At 40.4% G+C, this 19,942-nt stretch overlaps 1 protein-coding gene across 1 annotated transcript; it reads right to left on the bottom strand.

The window, feature by feature from the left end:
* Nucleotides 1-3,921: 3,921 nt before the first annotated feature.
* On the bottom strand, nt 3,922-19,569 carry LOC111246939 (ubiquitin carboxyl-terminal hydrolase 4-like). The gene is made up of 10 exons (XM_022797361.2): nt 17,891-19,569; nt 14,003-14,130; nt 12,546-12,639; nt 12,084-12,264; nt 11,827-11,958; nt 11,144-11,358; nt 10,433-10,691; nt 8,539-10,096; nt 8,094-8,182; nt 3,922-7,675 (listed from the first exon to the last, which is right to left on the bottom strand). The coding sequence occupies exons 1-10, from the start codon at nt 18,028-18,030 to the stop codon at nt 7,460-7,462; spliced, it is 3,012 nt and encodes a 1,003-aa protein (XP_022653096.1). The 5' UTR covers nt 18,031-19,569; the 3' UTR covers nt 3,922-7,459.
* Between the last annotated feature and the right edge of the window lie 373 nt (nt 19,570-19,942).

Raw genomic sequence — 19,942 nt, 5'->3', positions numbered from 1 at the left:
AGATATACCACTTGGAGTTTACTGGTTAATTGAAAACTCACTTCCTCTTCCTTTAAGGCATCTTTTTCCGTTGTTCTCACACAGGGATTGCTTGTTTATGTCTTGCTTTGCCAGCGCGTGATCGTAAATAACTTATGTTCAATCATAAATTGACGAATGTGAAATCATTACATTGTCTTCGTTCTATAATAAAGTTCATTATGTTTGCGGACTAATAATATTTCTATATTACTTAGTTGACGGGCTTAGAAGAAGAAGAATTAGAAGAAATAGAAGCTGGGTCTGGCGTTTTTATGCTGATCCTTTTCGGTTTGTGTCGAACATGATTGCAACTAAACAGCCTTCGAAGCTTGTCAGAAAGGGCTGATAAGAATCGTACAAAGTTGCCATATTAGATACGTCGTATACAAAATCATGCCTACAAAATTTTATGTTTGTCGAGTGCGAGTGGACGCCTGTTAAGTAGTTATTCATAATCCGTTGAAAAGTCTCCGAACGTAAAACTGATCACTTTGATAAGATCTAGGGAAAAGCTACAAAATAAAACTGGCAATAGAATATGCCAGCGAGGGCTCTATAATGGCCCAGTTGGAATCGGAAATACCTGTAACGGAAGCGAGACAATTCCCTCAGTCAATATAGTTGCACAATCGAAACGATGTAAGAAAATTACTGACGCTATATAATGGATTTTCTCAGAAGTTATGCGACAACGCAACATTGTAAGGAAAGGAAACAGCGTGAGTCTGAGTTTTAGGTCAGGTATATAGCAGGTCAGGCATTGCATCAGGTAGCTGGCTCCTGTTATAAAATGAAATATGTCTACGCCCAGATACGAAAATAGACGACCATGGATTTAAAATCCTAGTATAGATTAAGCAGGCGACTTGGCTTTAGGTTAGATTAGCAAAACTGCGAACAGGCAGAAATGAGCAATGGCCGCTGTGTATCTAGAGCAGGTCATGTGCGTAAAAGGAATGATAAAGATAAACGATTTTGGGTGTTTGAGAGTAAAAAATGAGCGGTTATTGTACATGTGTGATGCCAAATATGCAATAAAAACCTAAAGGCTTGAAAAACTAATTTCCATATTAAGAAAATAACTTTAGATTTGGCCGCGCGCATTCGCTTATAACTTGAAAAGTAACAGGGCGCCATATAAGCATTGCTATTGTCTAATTCCTTTTTTAGGAAGAATAGCTTTCGTGGGGTAATTACGCATATAATACGTATGTCAAAGCTTACAACTATTACATGTTGTCTAGTTGAGGGTTGTCCACCTAGTGCGTTAAACGAATCACTGAAATGATGAAAATTAGACGCCCCTTTAAAAAACGAAGCACAGAGAATGCTTACAAGTTATTTCGAAAAGATTTTGGTAAACAATAAGTCAGTCAACGTTAACGCAACTGGGTGCAAATGAAATACTGTAAGATTGGACTATGTCCTTATGTAGGACATAATGACTTTCTTGAAAATATGCGAAAAGACAGATTTGCGAGAGGAGTACACAAATGCATGCACGTGAGAACGTTCAAGAAGCAACCGAATAACGTGAGCCTTCCAAAGTTCACTAATCGAAAAGCAAAACACAGCACTAGGAGGAAGATCAATGATTCTACTGAACCCTGTTATATACTCCCACATGGCAACAGCTTCGGCCTTAGAACCTCTTCTACTCCTTAATTGACTGAGCTATATCTGTTTGACTACGACCTCACAAGGCTAAACAAGTGAACTTTGACTTCGCCGCCAATGGAGCTAAATTTTGAATCCGACAGGTAAAAGATTCAATGTTATATTAGTCAACTATCTGCAACCTTTTGAAATCAACAGTTTTTCATTGTTGCTTGTGCGTCAGCCTCAAACGGATCGTTGGAGCGATAATGTCAGATCCAAGAAAGAGTGACCGGTTGGGCGCAAGCTTGCCTTGTATACGCAGCATGCGCTCCGGGCTCGAATAAGTGCTTTTCATCAATTGGTACGAAGATGAAGAACAATAGCTGGAAAGTAAACAATCGGCTGTTGCCGTAAGTGGAACATCACGAACCCCTTTGACTAAAGAACGCTCAGGTAACCTTCAAGGATATAAAGAAGCGACAAGGAACATCTCAGCGAAGTATTTAATTTCGATCTTCTGATGAAGCATGCAGGGCAGCCTAGTTTTAACGCCTATGAATGTTAAGCTACAGCGAGTGCGTTTCTTTCGACTGGAGCCTTCGTAAGAAAAAGCAGTCATCATCATCGAATGTGACGCCTTTAGCTGCCTTCAGGTGATTTGACGCTTATAATGATGCCTGGCTTGCGACGCTTTTCGTTCTTCAGAATCTGGACACAGATTTGCCCTGCATAATTTCCCCTCTGAAATTGGAAACCAGTTTTAATAGGCTATTCGTGCTAAAGTGTGATCATTCACATAATTATAGCTATGCTAAAGGCTCAAGTATTCAGCCAAAACATCCAGGGCTAATGCTATTATTCAAAGGGTAGTTCGCAGCGCTGGAATATGTTTGACGTTTAAATCTGATGCTTTAGCATTAGCTGAACAAGAGCAGGATGATAAAATTGGACTAGTGTAGTCTCACGACGAAGACTGAATGTCGAAAGTAACCGCATCATGTACGTTGGCCTATTGCTACACAAACTATTCGGATGCCGAAATTAGCAGGGATTTGAAAACTTTAGACGCTTCGAAAGTTCTTGACAAATTAAAAAAACCGGAAAGGAAAGCAGCTAAGCCAGGTATCAGCAGTTTGCGGAACGCTTACCATTCAAATAATAACCATAGTTAACATCATCCAACCTCTCAGTGTTCTGGTGGTTTTACATCTGGTATCGTCGTTAGGCATTCCCATCAAACCGCTGGCTTCCAACACGAAACAAAGTGTATCTGCGCCCAAGTTCAAACTTACACAACAACGTGTCTCTAAGATTAGCAGATTACATTACCTAGCTATTACAGGGATATCATCATTTTACCCTATGAGCAAAGCGCCAGTAGTTCATTTTCACTAACTGAATCAACAACCGTGGGCTTTCTCATTGTGTAGGTGGCGACCGCTACTTCGCGTAACCTGGGGCGTCATATACCTGTTGAGCTAAATGAACAAGAATACATAATAAGAGACAGAAGATAAAGCAGATATTGTTCATGGATGTTTCCGATTTGATTATTGGTCGGAAGGGCGTCAGTGGCAGACCTTCTCCATTTAGGCATGCGACTATGGTGATAAAATCCAAGGACGCATTAGAAGCAGAACCCGTTTTTCCCTATGTTAGCCATGAAAGTTTAGTTCAACACTGAGAGCGCACCTTATACCGAATCATGTCTGTAGCTGTTCCCGGTGAGTATTCCTGGGCTTTGGTGAATAACACGTTAATTTGCTGCGTCTATCCGATTCAGTATGTTGCAAATAAAATTTCTGCGTTTTTCTCGAAAGAAAACATTTTCACATTTGCTGTATCCTGTAGCCCTTATATACAGTTCGAAAACGCTATTTGCGTTCAGTCCACAGGCCTGGTGCGATGACGTCAAATTTGATGTTAACAACGTCTTCAGTCGTAATTTGCAGGAACGTTTAGTTGACGCCGGAGCTGCCTTTATCCGCGTAACGGGAAGCCCTTACCAATCAGCTGCTTGGTTGAAACCAAAGAATAATCTAATAAAGAATTCAAGCACGGTCTCCAGCCTACTTCTGTTAATGGAATAGATTGATTCATTAAAGACTTCAAGAAAACTGAGATTTTGTAGGAAGATTTTCCTGGGGCCACTTATTTGTCGTTTTAAACTGATTTCATTGCTGAATTGAATTATTGATCAACCAGTATTTAAATACTGGTTAATCAATAATTTCTAAGTTCATTGTTACCTTCTGTTACTATTTATACTAACATGCGTAGCATAAGTATTAGACCTACAAAGAAAGTTATAACATCTCATTTATTTCATTAATATCTTATCATCGTGATCAGCGTCGTGCTACTACTAGCATGATTGATAAGATTTGAATCTTTTTGCTCTGTTCAACGGCTCTTCAACCTAAACCTTGGCCTATTCTATTCCATTGATTCAGCATCTACGTACGCGCTGTACATGTGTGATTTTTTTTCATTTTTATTAACCTTGTTGAAATCTTCCGTTTTCGCTCCTGATGTCTGCGATTGTTACTCTCATTTTCATAAAAAAAATCGCTCGGTTTATGTGAGTTCCTTTCGATTGCTACAATTTCTATTGTTCGTGACGCAATATTTATCTACCTCAACTTAATAACAAATATTTAGGTTCAGCATTTAGCAGAGAATAAAAGCAATGTAGTTGTGGCGCTGAAGTTGAATTGACAGCCTGCGAAACTCGTTAATTCGAAACTTGTTTTTTTCACTTATTGTACTACTTGTCTCACGGAGTAGTTTATAGGCGTAGTGACAAACTGATCCTATACCTCGCTAACAGCATCAGTGGTAGAACGCGGGGCTGACGCCAGAAAAGTGAAAAAAAACATTCCTCAGATGGTACTGACATGAGAAAAAGAGATCTTGAGTGCAGAATGAGTACGGGGTCTCAATGGGCGCTGCGTAGAACTTGACCTACTTGGCAATCTAAGTCTACTTTAATGTACGTTCTTGTCTTTTGTTTCTCCTAATTGTCTCATATGCACGGCAATACGCCCTTTCGCTCTATGGCTACCTGTTCGTTAACATTCACTATTGTCTTGCAATATTAGTCTCAATGGATTGTTTGTTCTCTGCACGACACTTTCTCGCAGCTCATATTATGAGCTATGGTCTGTTACCTCGTTATCATATACCTACTTAGTTGCTAATCATTTCTCAGTTTGTCTTATATGGGTATCACCTCGAATCTGTTTCCGTTTGCTTATGCTAATATTCTCACTTCACGATGCCCAGAGTCCTTTCAACTTTAATCGATTTTTCATTTATGACTATTTCCATTCCATATCCTTTGGCCTCCGTTTACGTTCGTTCCTTCTACTACTCCACTCTCTGTGAATATGTTTCGGCACCTGCTTGACCAACCGTACATCAGCTATTTTTCAGTTCGAACTTGAACTCTACATGTTTGCCTCCATCATTGGAACTAATTTACCTAGAGCATGCATGTCGCCGCTGTTTTTCCTCCCGTCCAATCGGAATACTGCGTCTAATTTTTTTTTCAGGCTCTCGTTTTATTTGCTCTCGATTCTCTTCTCTACTACTAGCATTGTTTTATCTTTAACACTTTGTCGCGCACATTGATATAATTATCGTCAACTCATTGTTACTACGAATATAATAATTAGAATAGTTCGTTTCCATTATATCTGTGCGAAATACCAGCTACCATATCACACTATACGCCGTTAACCGTTTAGCCATGTACCGCCATGTATCAAATACCATCTGATGGTCGCACACAAACAACCTTGGCTCCTTTTTGACCTCTGGCCCATTTCCCTTTTTCATTGTAGTGTCGCTCCTGCTATTGTAACTGGTGCCGACAAAATGGGACAAAACAAACTAGGGATCCGCTTCAAAAATGCTCTCAGTGTTTCGAAGTAGGACAATAGTATTAGCATAATAAATTAGTTCTAGTATCTAGAATATATTGAATAAATATGAAAGCTATTTCAATTTCCGAGTATGTATAATGTGTGTTTTTGTTTTTATATAATTTTGCTGTATTGTATTGTCAATTATTTTCAGCAAACTCTTGTGTCGGTTTGCCTAAATACTTGCACTCATCTATAACTTTCGTTTTATTTGTTTTCTGTAAGTTTCAACATACATTATGCCTTTAATGTGCCTTTGCTCTGACACTTTAATTACTAGTATTATTGTTCATCTAATTATCGTCAATTATTGTTTGCTTACTTCTGTGATTACCGTTTCGTTATGAATTAATATTATATTATAAATATTAATATTATAATAAAGATATAAAACTAATTACCTATCCCGCTGGCGTCGTCTGGCTGGAAAAGCAGCTGCTACACATCAGCAGCCGAGACATCCGCCCTTATCGTAGCACACGTAGAGGTGAAATATAACGTCAACCCTTGATGATACAGTAGTAGTCTAAAGGATGCAATTAGGCACTCTTACCTTAACTACGACAACGTTTTTTCATATCCTACGACGAGTAATTTTTTTCGTCTTCTACCCATCAATTTTACATGGTCATATCAATGCCGTCCTTTTTTTTTGCACAAACGCATTTATTCAAATACACTCACGCACACACAAGCATATAATCAAATATTCCAAAATTTGATTTTTTACTTGTTCCGCTTTACTTATCTTATTTCTTTCGCTTGTCATTTGCTTGCTGTTGTTAAATTGCCATGATCCAATGATAATAATAAGATCACTTCGTCAAAAAGACTCGTTCGTGTGTTGTCTTACCCAGACCGCTACCATAAGGCGGCCGCAATTGCTATTATCATGTCATTATCGCTATTAGTATTAGTAATATAATAATAATGATGATAAAATTAATTGAACGTGGTGATTACGTTCAAAACTCGTCTTTCACTAATTTTTATGTCTTTGTCATTATCGATGCACAGACACAGGTAGTATATATACCCTCTCTGGTCACAATTCCTCAGTATCAGGTAACCCTCTCACCGATGTGTTTATGGAGTATTCTGCCAAGCAGCATTTGTGCTAGCCATTATGGCCCTATCTTCCGACTTGGTATGTTTTTTCACCCAGACAAGACGGGTCTATGTCGCAAAAAAATGGAAATATACCGGGCCCATCCCTATATACTTTAAATGACGAACCCCTCGATTTACCCATAAGGTCAATAGTACTTGCTATGATCTATGAATGCACACTTAATCTTGTTAGTTTTTCCGATCCACCACCAAAATATTCTGTGCAAAATTAAGAAATAACAGGATGATTTGCATCAAAATAAAGTTGTGCCTGATTGCGCATTATCAATAATGAAAAGAATATTTTCATTCATCACTCCAAGGGAAACAAAATAATTGTGTTCGGTAACGCTACGAAGCTTCACATCACAAGAAAAGACGGTATAGTTTTTTTTCCTAGCACTTAAACTCTTACAGGAATTATTTTACAGCACATTTCGGTGTAAAGCTGAACCGATTATGGGCGTGCGACCGTGGGAACGTGATCCACGCCTTAACTAGACCGGTTTTGCTTTTTTCTGACAGCACCCATTTGAACCTCCCTCTGATAGCAGAACAGCTTGTCTACCCTTGTTGCTCCATATACCGCGGTCGTCAGTTTTTTAAGCACGAGAAGCATTCCTTGTGCAGGTAGCTACCTAATGGCAATTTGAAAAGTGCGTGGGTTCATAACTTATGATATAAGCCCACGCATCGTGTTCATACCATTAGTCTGGTATGGGCCCGGCGCAGGTCCATACTAAACCGCATACACCGCGTATTTAGTCTCAGCCTAGTTTCTTGACTATGTTTTTTCGACGCGATCATGCATCATAGTCCATATCATCGGATTCTTCGTTCGAGGACATAGATTCCTCGGATTCGGACGTCCAGCTATTTCTCTGTGTCGCCGACCGCCTCTGTGGCCGAGTCGGATTAGAGGTTGGTACTGTCGTTGAGTTGGCTTGCTCTGTACCGTTACGGGTACGCACGCTCGGCGGATCTTGTCTCATATAGAATAGCACATACGCATTTTTCGACTGATTGCGTTGAACCATTAAAAAAATCATCATAGATCAGATGATTTTGTCATCGGCAGAAAGGCAAAAACATCGCCACATGAAACAGCAAAGACAAAACTAATTTTAACGTTTTGTATTACCAGTAAATAATTCTGTTGCAATACTTGTTTGGGTATCATGTATGTAAGCACATTGGAAGCGAAACTAATCCATCGTATTCATTATGTAGTGAACAATGAAGTAGTTTCTTGAAAACGATTAATTTTTTTTGCGGTAATTCAAAAGTGTTTTTCCTACACAATCGGTAGAGGTTGGCAAGTGTAACAGAAAACGAAACTAAAACACACAAAAAGACCTTGAACCACTTATAACAATGTTACACGAGACGAATGTCTCGTATAACACTGTCTGGAAGATTTTTGTCCCAAACACTTACCACAAGGTTGTTCTCACTAATGGGGGAAACTGTCGCATCATCAAAATGATGCCATGTATTGGTTAATTTGTTCTTCGCATACGCCGTATCTATAATGAAGCAAAAAAAACATATCAAAACAATGTCAAAAGCGATGAAAAAAGCGTAATTTAAATAGAAAATAATTTTTGTTTACAGCTAATGAAGCTCTAGAGTGTATATGTATCGGTTTCATTTCAATGCAATGAGCATCACTGCATTGAAATGAACACAAACAAAATGAAGACAAAATTATCTTACTTGAATTTATTACCAAAATATCTTTTGCAACACTAATCGTACTATATTCCATATCTTCATTATTTTCTGGCTTCTGCACCAATCCATATTCGTATCTTTTGCTATAATCTTCTAGAAACACAAGGAATTCAGCGCTATTTAAGCCATTAAAATACTGAATACTCACAGTGTCCTCCGCCCATACCACCGTAGTGATTTGCAACTCCAATAAGATCGTAAGTGGCATTTTTATGTTTCGGATCAAGTACTACTTGGCCCATTTTTAATCCAGTGATGGGGAAGTCGACCAACGTATCGATTTTATCCCTGAGGTAGCGGTTGTATGAGAATCTCTTTAGATGAATAATGAGCACTTTAGGTAGTGACCACAAATCGAATTTTTTCGTAGCTTGCTGGTGCTTTTTGCAGGCAGGACAGTACCACAGGTCCTCTGCGCCAAGCTTTTCGGTTGTTGTGAAAAGCTTCAGGCACTCCCAGAGCCGAACGGGTCGTTTATTAGCCGGTCCGCTATTAATGTAGCTTGAGTGCATCATTAACACGGAACACTCTTCATATGCGGCCTGTTTATCTTTCGGCAGCCAGTCGAGAGCAAGATAGGCTTTTGGCGTTAATATCAAGGTATCTTCGCCGTCGGCTGATCCGTCAGAATCGCGTGCGGCTGCCGCACCTTGTTGAACTTCTCCATTGGACGCCTTTGCCTGTTCGTTGAGCGACGTGTTGCACATTTCATTTACGAGGTTTACCTTGAATAGCCGCTTCTTTCGCCGAATCGACGAGGATAAGGACGTCGATGCCATTCCGGACACTTGGTTTTCTTTGTCTCGGCTCGAGTTTTGTGTACCGTTCTCCTTGTTGAGACCTGGTTCTTCTGTCGCGCTTTCATCGTCCATTGGCTCATCTTCATCGTCGCTGGTTTGATGATCTGCGTCTGCTTCAGCACTGTCGAAGTTGACGAATCGGCCTTTCAGCCAGCCCGAGGCCATTTCATAGAGGTCATTGACGGAGACATGCTTTGTCGGTGAGTACAGATAAAATGGCATGCCGAACATGGCCGCCGTCGAAAACGCCAGTTCGCCTGAGCCTCGACTGGTTATCTCTCGCATGTATACGCGGATCAACGAGCCTTCATTTGTCCAGGGGCTAGTCGGTAGTTCGTAGATGTAAATGGTGTCGACCACGTCGTCGATCTCTTCATCATTCGGTTCGATGATCCACTTAACCCGTTTGTCAAAGAGGTCCATGTTAGCGGCAACCAGATTTTCAGCGGGTAACTCAGTGATCCTTGCTACAATACTATAGAAGTCATTTCCTGTACATTTCGTAGGATAGACCGGTACGTGGACTCGTAGCTTATGCGGTTTAGCAGGCTCGTTCTTAAAGACGACAGCATTGATTATCTTGTCTTTGCGTTGTGGCAAGGGTAGTGATAGAAAACACGATGGATCGAAAGTTACCGAAACGTGCTTGCAATCTGGGCAGACGAGCGTCGACTTGAGCAGTCCGTGGAACGTATCTGTAACGATGGAATCATTACGTTTCAGGTAGTTGGCCCAGGCCTCCTTGGCGAGGACGCGATCGGCTCTGCCATCGGCGTTTTTTGCCTCAATGTAGGGTTTCTTTTTCACTCGATTTAAATCTTCATGAAGTCCATCGAGTAAAAACGACATTAACTCCTGGCAGTCTTGTTGCATATACCCGTGGAACTGAGGCGCAAATCGCCCAACCTAAAACAAATGCAAGGATGATAACACACTGCTAACTTGACCTTTTGTATACCTGTTTACAAAAACTGAATACAAAGTAGAACAGATTAACTACTTATAGGCTGTGTTCATCATAATATATAGTTTAAGTCCTCGGCTTGGGAATGAAAGTTACGCAACCTGTTTACTAACCAATATTTTGTCGTCTTCCTCGAAATGTATCATCTGTTGCTGAGCATAAAAATGCATATAAATATTCAAGCATTTTATTTAAACTATAAACTCGTCGATGTCTTCCTGCTAACCTAGCAAAGTATGTAAAAAGAAACCTAATAGAAAGAACGAGAAGAATTTTACCTTCTCTTTGAAAGCTCGAGGCGCGTACGTCTGAGTATAGCCGCCCCAAAGGGCTTTGATCATATCAGCATAAGCGATCGCAATTTCTCCGTGCATTCCCAGCGGGTTTTCTCGATTTAAATCATCCAAATAACGATCGGAGAGAAAATATTCTGTCAAAGGTGGTGTGTTGGACATGCACTGCAAGGCTGAGTTCATGAAGCAAGTGTTTCCTAAATTTAGTAAACCACAGAGTCCTGCACTTGTTGACCTTGTATTTCTGGAAATCGAAACCCAGGCAACAATAAAAGCCAAGTCCAATAGAAATACAGAGGCGTTAGAACACGCTAAAATATGGTTAACCTCACTTAATATACGGACAGTACGATACATAACTGTACATGCTATAATTATAAGCCTATTGCACATATGACTGTTTACAAGTGCGTATATAAATGGAAATAAATGTTCAATAACAACGCAGACAACTATACAAAAATGTTCATCGAATGTTTAGTGTTCCTTAAAAACAAAATTTGTTCTCTGAACTAGTTGTGCACTTTCAATTTTAAATCTGATATTAATTATTCTATTCAAATCAGATTATTGACGAATCAGATTATGTTCAAGCAAAAAAATTAACCCAGCGGGGCCTTTTCCCTGTAGCCATACTGTTAGAAGAAGCGGCAGCAACCTTTGTTGCCGATGATGGTAAGGGACGAAGCCACTTACCGATAAGAACCACTGGCTGTAGCCGAACTAGCTGAAGGACTCCCATTACTGCTACTGCTACCTGCGTTTGGGTTGTTCTTTTGGGCACCGCCTGTCGATGAATTCACACTACCAGCATAAGAAAGTCCAGCCAGTCTACCCGTGGATGAAGTCCCGCTCGATGGAGTGTTCCGAGGCCATGAACCGTCAGCATTTTGAACCTCTAACAGAACGACCTGTAACAAAACGTTCGGCAGTTAAACTAAATTTGTTTAATTGTTTGGGTATGTAATAATAATATATAAAATAAGGAACCTTTATACATAAGCTACTTAGTAGTGATGAAACTGACTGAATTTGAAAAAAACGATAGCGATGGTGCGATTTAAACAAAAAGAAGATCGTCATTGTACAAGGAGATTACCTGCCAAAAGAGAACATTTTTTTTTAATAGAAGTAATATAACAGAATGGAGAAAAGGCTACGATATTAAAGTGTTGTACTCAATATTTCCAATATGAAAAAAATGTGCTTATCAAAGAGATTTTCCTATTGTGTGTATACACTTTATAAATAACCATTCTTCTACATCATTCAGATTAACTCTCACATCTTTTTCCACATATTCACTAACGATTAGTTGGGAAGTAGCTTTAATGCGTATGGTATATTCCTTAATTTAGTACTAAAGTTTAGCAATAAACCTGCGCGGAGTAGAGCGACTCATCCTGAATTGTTTTCGTTTTGTCTGTGATCATCTCGAGGGTGTTTGTACTGAACCGGTACCAGAGCCGAGTGCTCGCGTCATCGGCTACCGAAAACAGCGAACGCGCAACCTACGGACGTTTGATTGACAGGGTTAAAAAACCTTTGTTGACGAATGACTACTACAATAGTTCTTATAAGAATAATAAGATCAGCATTTTCTTCAGTTCTGCAAAAAACAGAATCAGATCCTTACTTTCTCAACCTCCTCAAGCGTGGCAACCTTTGAAAACCTGGAAGTCTTCAATTCATCGATGTTTGGATGTAAACACATTTTAAGTTCCATTTTGTAGATCTCAACTCTCAGGTTCTTGAGAAACATTCCATAATCTACAACAGTACGAGCAATTGGACTCTGGTTCGCTACAATGCCGTACCTGAAACAACACAGGCACAAAATTAAAGGCAACCCAATAGCAAAAGCAACAGTGCTGGCTCTAACTGTTAGATGCATACGGTTTGTTATCGCTGAGCACGTAAAACTGTTACCTGAAGGTAATGCATAGAATAGTGGTAACAGAGGCCATACTGTAGTATCGCAAAAAAAGCCCAGCTGAATTACGTATTCGCGGGTTACATAAACTACAAACGGTCGTAATAACATTAATTACGTCCCGCGAGCATATAATTTATATGGGCTTTTGATCTGAGAACGCACCATTCTACGAGTTTTTCCCAGGCTTCCTCTGGCATTAAAGCGTAGTCCAGCTCGTCGATGAGATGTTCTCGTAAATCCTCAGGATCTTTGGTGTCTGCAACTCAATTTATCACGATATTACAAACACAACTTAAGCTATACATGCATTTTAGTTGGAAGACATACTGCTTTTTGACATTTGTAGTTTGTTTAGTGTAACGCTAATGCACACTTCACAAATGTACTAACTATTTGGTTAAGACGTTACAGATATAATCTTTCCAGCTATGACATTTGTGACGATTTCTGATGTAAAACAGGGTGCAGCATAATCGAAGTGAGCAAATTCAAAATATCACTGGGAATGGGAAATGGATTTTTAAACTTTTTTTTTTTATGCATTTTTAAGTTGTGGATTGCCGAACAGTCTTCCTTACTCACGTTTTTTTCATCACAGCTAGTGTGGCATAAAACAGATGCAAGGTTAATGGTCCATATATTTGCCCACTTTTAATAAACTAAGCATCCTTTTCACAAACCACTTCTTGAACTAACAAAAAAAAAACATGATTCCTTGTGTGTGCTACTTTATCTAACGATCATCCCCCATGACCTCCGTTTTACATTTTATTAACACATTTAGCATTATCTGTGCTCAACACAATGTCAGGTAAATATACTACGAAATCCCAAATTGAAAAGCCAGAAGTTCTATGCATCAGCTGGCGGCAAAGCATACGACCCTATTCAAGTTCATTTGAAGTCAGATAGATTTAGGCCTGATTCATTCTCAAAAAAGCCATACGATCTTTATATTCGTGTATATAGTGTTTGTGGAAAATTACTTTGTGACTTTATGGCTTATCGATGGGCGTCCACATATGATCGCTGACTAGTCACTGAACTGCTAAATACGTACTCCAAAGTACAAGCTTCATCCGATGTTGTTCTTGATTACACAATCGAACTGAGAAAATTAAGGTAAATATTGCAATGCGGGATTCTATTAATCGAAATTAATATGAATTGACTCGGTAATGGTTCAAGTGGCGAAGCTCCACTTATGTAACACCAATTAAAAAAAAAATTAAGGCTTAGTTTATTTCATTGTTATACTTACAATATTTGCAGCTATCCAAGGGGTACTGTGAGCTCATTAAAATGTAATAATTTACTTCAAAGTCTCTACACTAGAATTTATATTTAGAAGTTGCTTTTTTTATGTACAGACGGATTTTAATCGACGATAACGGCTTTAGATGCAGAAATTGGGATATTGTATGAATATAAGGCTAATACAAACCCCTTCTGCAAAATAATAATAAAAAAAAATGAAAAAACCTGCTCTAAATTAGCAATATACGTTTGAACACAATAACGACAATTGTTCCGGCTTCAAGCATAGGTAAACTATGTACATCTTCAAGACAATTATACTCGTCATACTGACCATTATTATTTTTATTGATCAAACTCACCTTTGAGGAGGGCCGAATTGTCGATGGGCCCTGGATTGGCCGTCGGTTCGCCGACATCTTGCGTTTCCCAGGTGTCAAAGCCGACATATTTCTTCCACTGTTTGAACCACTTGTGTTCGAGAAGATACCTGTAGCGCACACAATACAATGATTTTAAACTTATCGCGAAAGGCACAAACATGCATTGATACTGCAACAGATTCCACCTAAGTATTACTGCGAATTGATGCCGTTGCTACATGGCCTTATATGATAAAACAAATAAAGTCATAAAGCGGCTCCGGAAGTACTGGACACAGGAGTTCATAAAATTATTAGACCTAACATTTATTGCATTAAACACCATGTTCTTAATTTGTTATCAATAAAGAGAAGGCTATCTAGCAAAGATAAATAAATTATGAGGGTCTTATGCCACTGCTGCAAATGCACTTAACGAAATGCTACTTTTTGTTTACCTTAAGCTATTTTTGTGTAAGCAACTTGTCGGATTTTTCAGTATAGTATAAAGGGCTTCTCCTCACTAAATCTAGCCGGGGCAGATCCTCTGTGTTCACTAACGGACCTACGGCACGGCTTGGTTAGCATTCGAAAACGCTAATGATAATTCGCACTTTTTATCGAAACTCGCTAGTTCTCTAGCTATTTATCGCTAGAAGCTTGTAAACCGTGTAAGAGCAATATATATGCTACAGCCGTGGGGAATCATGCTATAAACAGATATCTCGCACATCAAGTGTACCCAAAAGCTTACACGAAAACATAATATTTATGCAGCATTGTACACGTATGATTTCTCAGGTTTCCATTATTGAGTACACGAAATCGAGCATGTGTACGAGACACGGCATCTCATACTATGCATGGATAAAGACGCTTTAGTGTAGTCGGCTTTGTAAAAATCATCAGCATGAATAATGCTCTCATTGCTGGTGGGTCTGCGAAATATTTTACCCGAAATTATTCAGCTACTCGTAATGCTTCATATATAGCATTGTACGTTTCAACAGATTATGTCAAACAGAAATATCCGCTGTCTCACATAAGCATAGGTTAGATAACAAATCATGCCATGTGCAGTTAACAATCATCTAATATGATGACGTTACTATGAATCAAACTACTAATTGAACCACAAACGTAGAACTATGATTTTTTATTAGCAGTAGGGTTACAGGATCTCATTATTGATGATCGTCGTTCCTTTGTTGTTGCATAATTTGTATAATTTTGTAAAGTAAAAGCCAATCTCACCAAAATATAATCTTGGTGAGATCGGGACAATGTAAATCCATAGATCAGATATAATTCTTTTTATCGAGGACAATAATTCTTATGAGGAGCCACACTGTTCGCCGGGCTGAATAAGCTCACAACTATTCCAATTAAACTTTTAGATTATAACGAGCTTTAGTTAAAAACATATTACAAACGTCTGAATAATATCCTTCTGAGCCGATATTCGAAAGACCGATAAATCGATTGTCTTTGATTGTCATTGAAAACGTATTAATCGCAAAAGCATTGCAACGTTTAATTTAGTCGTCATCAATACGACCCGATCATACTATTGTCCATGATAGGACGTACCGTAAGTGTAAATTACTTTGTATTTTCGATCGGCATTATGCAACTTACGTAATATGAAGTAACTTTTGTAGTTATGGCATCCCAAGTGTCGGATCTATATACATAATTATATAATTATGTAATTATATATATTACAAGTACCTATACCGCATAACTTAAACCACAAAAACCTATATAAGTCAGGCTTATCGAACTCTGGAACCCTCAATTTCCACACCTATATTTCAAACTTTAGTTTGATTACCTAGTTGAAAAAAAATGGCTTCAGAACACCGAGTTTGTCTTATATAGAAAATTGTAAAAGAACAAGTAAGGACACCACTGACAAACTTTGCCAATCGCTCATGAAGCCACTGCACAAGAGATAACTGTATGCCCGTGTAATCTGCGCTTCAAGCTGTAGATATCATATACCGAAACAGGTTGACTCTTACCTGGCTGACGGTGCTAAATTTGACTCTTTAATAAATGATAAAAGATACAACCAGCGTATGGAACCGTAACATAGCCTCTCGTAGAGTCGGCCACTCTCTGCGTAATAGAAAGCAATAAAAAGTTTTTGCTCACCTTTAGAAAAATCCAACTTTTCTCTAATTCAACCTATGAAGAAAGTGATGTTACACTATTCGTAAAAAAAGACATTCGACCTTGCAGAATAAGGTGAAGGACAATCTGAATTATATATAAACGACAGTGCAAGTAGATGTAAATATGGTACCTAGCGACTGCTCTGCATATCATAGATTGCTGGACTTTGAAAACCAGACGATTTTGTTCAAAACATTTATTGCGAAAAGAGTATTGAAACTGAGGTCTAACACAGATCGCCTGATACTCAGAACGACAAATGTCTGCCTTTTGTAAGGAAACAGTACTACATCGGAATCGACTTGAATGCTTCAGCTCAACTGGCAACAAGACTAGATCATACGTTTCATCGGCAACGTGTTGGCATCATCATTTTTCCGTTGTTCCAGTATTGCCGAACAAATATATATTATTATCAGCAAATAAATACATTCGAATGAGCAACAATTCAACTAAGTTCTGAAAGCACCCACGCATAGGGCTAATTAGCCATGAAGTTCAAGACGTACTGCGTTGCGATATACTCGTTGTGACCTGTACTGGTAGCCGGCGGCTGTTGCTGTTTCAAATATGATGACGATCGTCAAAGGCGTCAGCCGGTTGAATTATTTTAAGTGCAAGTCATGTGACCACAACAAAGACGTCCGTTGCGTAAGCCAGCAAACCGAAGTAGAGTCATTCGGCTGGAGTCATAATCTACTTCCGCTCGCCTGCCCGTCCATCCTAGCCGTAGCATGCATCTGCCTCCATTATGACTACACCCCTCTTTTGTCAAATACGCTTTTGTCATAGTTGCCATATAGAACAATAAAGAGTGACTCGTTGCCACCGAAGGCAGACAATATTTCATAGTTCATCGAAAGTTTCCTGGTATTTTATTATCTCCCTGAATTAGCTCTGCATGATGCGTGTCTGGATATACACGTTTCAGTTGCAGTGTTCTTTAAACAACAAGCAAAAACCAACTGGATCTCCTTAACAGTAGTACTAGAGATGAACAAACATTAGCTATTGGGGACATTACTGGAACCAAACAAGTGGCTAGCAGCCACGGCGATAGGCTAGACTGCTATGCGGTGTATTGCATTAGAGGTTCATTTCTCAAAGGCAGAATATAACAACCCAGACGGGACCTTCGACAACAAGAGGCTCACGTCGAGAAGGTTCGTCGTTTAGCCGCAATAGCCTAAAGTTTGCGGCCACAGCCCCAGATGGTCTCGTTGTTTCCTGGATGAGCAACAAAGGCAGGAAGAGGGAGAGCACGTGTGTGGCACCTTCTCGTGCAGAGACCATGTGTAGTTCACATGTTTCTCAGCTTTCCTCTTTCCGTCGTTTCTTTCCTCTGTATATTATCTGTTGTTTATTATATATATATATATATATATATATATATATATATATATATATATATATATATATACAAATCAATTCTCCGAAACGATGAGCGATATTAAATTGGTAGCACTCAGACATATACCCATGATAGCAAGTTCATCTTTTTCAATACATGAATGAGAATGTCGTGTTGCACTCTGCGTGTAACTGAATGTTCATTGAAGGCTTTATTAACATACTACAATTTAGCATAGCTAAACGCTTGGCGACAACGAATCGACTGTCATCGTTGTTTTCAAGCGTAGCAATACATCCACAGGAATGTATCGATAAAATGTACCTAGTACAACATTTCGAGTCGATGACGGTACGTACCACCGATCGCCTTTGACTAATGGCTTCTTGTGCAACTTGGTAATAAGGTCCCGTTGATGTTCGAGCGGGTCGGTTCCAGTTTCCACTGCAGCTGCCTGGCCAGGTTGATGGTCTTTATCCTCTACTTTAGGCACCGTCATGACTCTTAAACACACAGCTGCCGCCGCCGCACAATAGCACCAGCAGCAGCACTATCACCGACAATCACAGCACAATCACCTAAATCAATCACTAGGACAGCACGGACGCTTAGCGGAGTCGTCGTACAACCGCTTCTTATTTATCTGCTTGTTCAACTGCCCTAAACAGCATCAGCTACTGCACGTAGTACTGCTACCGATATTACCACACGCAGCACAAAAGCAGTTCAATTGTGGCCCCCTCCGCTTCTCCTGCTGGCAGTGCTGCTGCTGTCGCTGATGTTAAACCTGACGACGATGAGAACTGGCTGTTCCTCAAATCTCAGGTGAACTGGGTACTGTTTTATTACCACCCTCTTTCACCTCGTTAGAAGAAAAAATTGACTAAGCAGAACCAACATAGGCGACTAAAAGCTGATCGGTGGTCTGCCACTGTCAGTCTTTACTAATGCGCACTCCTTAGACAGCACCAAAACAACTTTGAGGAAGACCGAACTTCCCCAAACCAATGCATCAACCAGTTCACTGGACTGCTACCCGCAATGGTGCCGTTCGCTGACTGTTCACTTTTGCCCTGCTGTTGCTGCTGCAACAGCCCCCGGGTGGCACCCGCAGTGACTATGAGGGCAGGCCTGTAGCCAGGGCACAATAAACGAAACAAAACTAAACTAGGTGGCGACAATTTCGACAACTCGTTTTGCCGATGCCCATCGAAAAACGTGGCGGGAATATGACGATCGTATGCGACGGGCTAACTGTCTTCGATGAGCTAGCCAGCATGGACTCAGCTCAGGCAGAGAAGCGAAGGCCGTCTGCAGCGGACAGCCTATGGTGGCACCGAGAAGCCGAATGCAGATCGGCTACGCAACACTCCTTTGCTCTGTTATTAGGTTACCGCCTTGATTGAGATAGCCTTACAGAAATCTGGCTCTATTGTACCGTACCAGATACACCGTCATACACATTCCGCTAACCCACGATGTCGTCGCCCTATGCGCACGCCTCGGTGTCGCTGGGAAGTATGACGGTATCCTTCGATGGCGCCTGCAGCACCAGCGCCGCTTACCCACCAGCCGGCAGTAAACTGCGCTCGACCACTACTGGGTCGAATACTTGTCGTAGCAGCTAGAACGGCTGCTGCTGCTGCTGCTGCTGCTGCTACTACTGCTGCAAGAGCAGTCGCCTTGGTAAAACCAACACGCCGCACAACGCGGTGCGCCCTACAATCAAACACTGTTGTTCCATGCTGTATTGACAACCATTACGGCCACTTGCAGCAGATATACACAATACTGCAGCGCACCGGACCGACGATAGCGACACGAGCAGAAGCCCTGCATAGCACAAGTGCTCCTGCAGACGCCACAGCTGCCCGCTAACTTACAACTATACAGACCATCGCTTCCCACAAAGTGCTGGTAACGAGATCAGCAGGCAAGCCTATCCAGGCGCCAGTAGAAGAACGAACGAATCCTAGCCACTGCCACTGTTACGACGTGCACAGCTCGAGCAGAAGCGTCATCGCTAGCAGCAATAACAAGAGCAGCAACGATGGCGAGAACAAGACTCTGCCGTCAGAGGCGCTGCCAGCAGCAACAGCCATCGACGCCGCCATCTGCGTAAACTCACTCTTCACGCCCGAAATCAGTCTGCTTCGAAACCGATGGATGAATCTCTGCGTTCCTTTTGCTCTTATTTAAATGGCAGCGCGTAGCGATATTCGACAATAGTTTAAATAAAGGCAGTAATTGTGGTATCGCAAGAACACGAGGGGGATTGTTGGCTGAAGTTTGGGGGGCGGGAAACGCATACGCACAACTGTTGATCAATTCGTTGATTTTTTGTGAGATGCGAAATTGTACAGTCGTAGAATTGCAGTAAAAAGAAATCATGCGCAATACTAATAAACAGC

Source organism: Varroa destructor, unplaced genomic scaffold (genome assembly GCF_002443255.2).
Source record: "Varroa destructor unplaced genomic scaffold, Vdes_3.0 BEIS01000003.1, whole genome shotgun sequence".
NCBI lineage: Eukaryota > Metazoa > Arthropoda > Arachnida > Mesostigmata > Varroidae > Varroa > Varroa destructor.
Note: the sequence above shows the minus strand (reverse complement) of the source record. Positions and strands in the feature narration are given on the sequence as shown.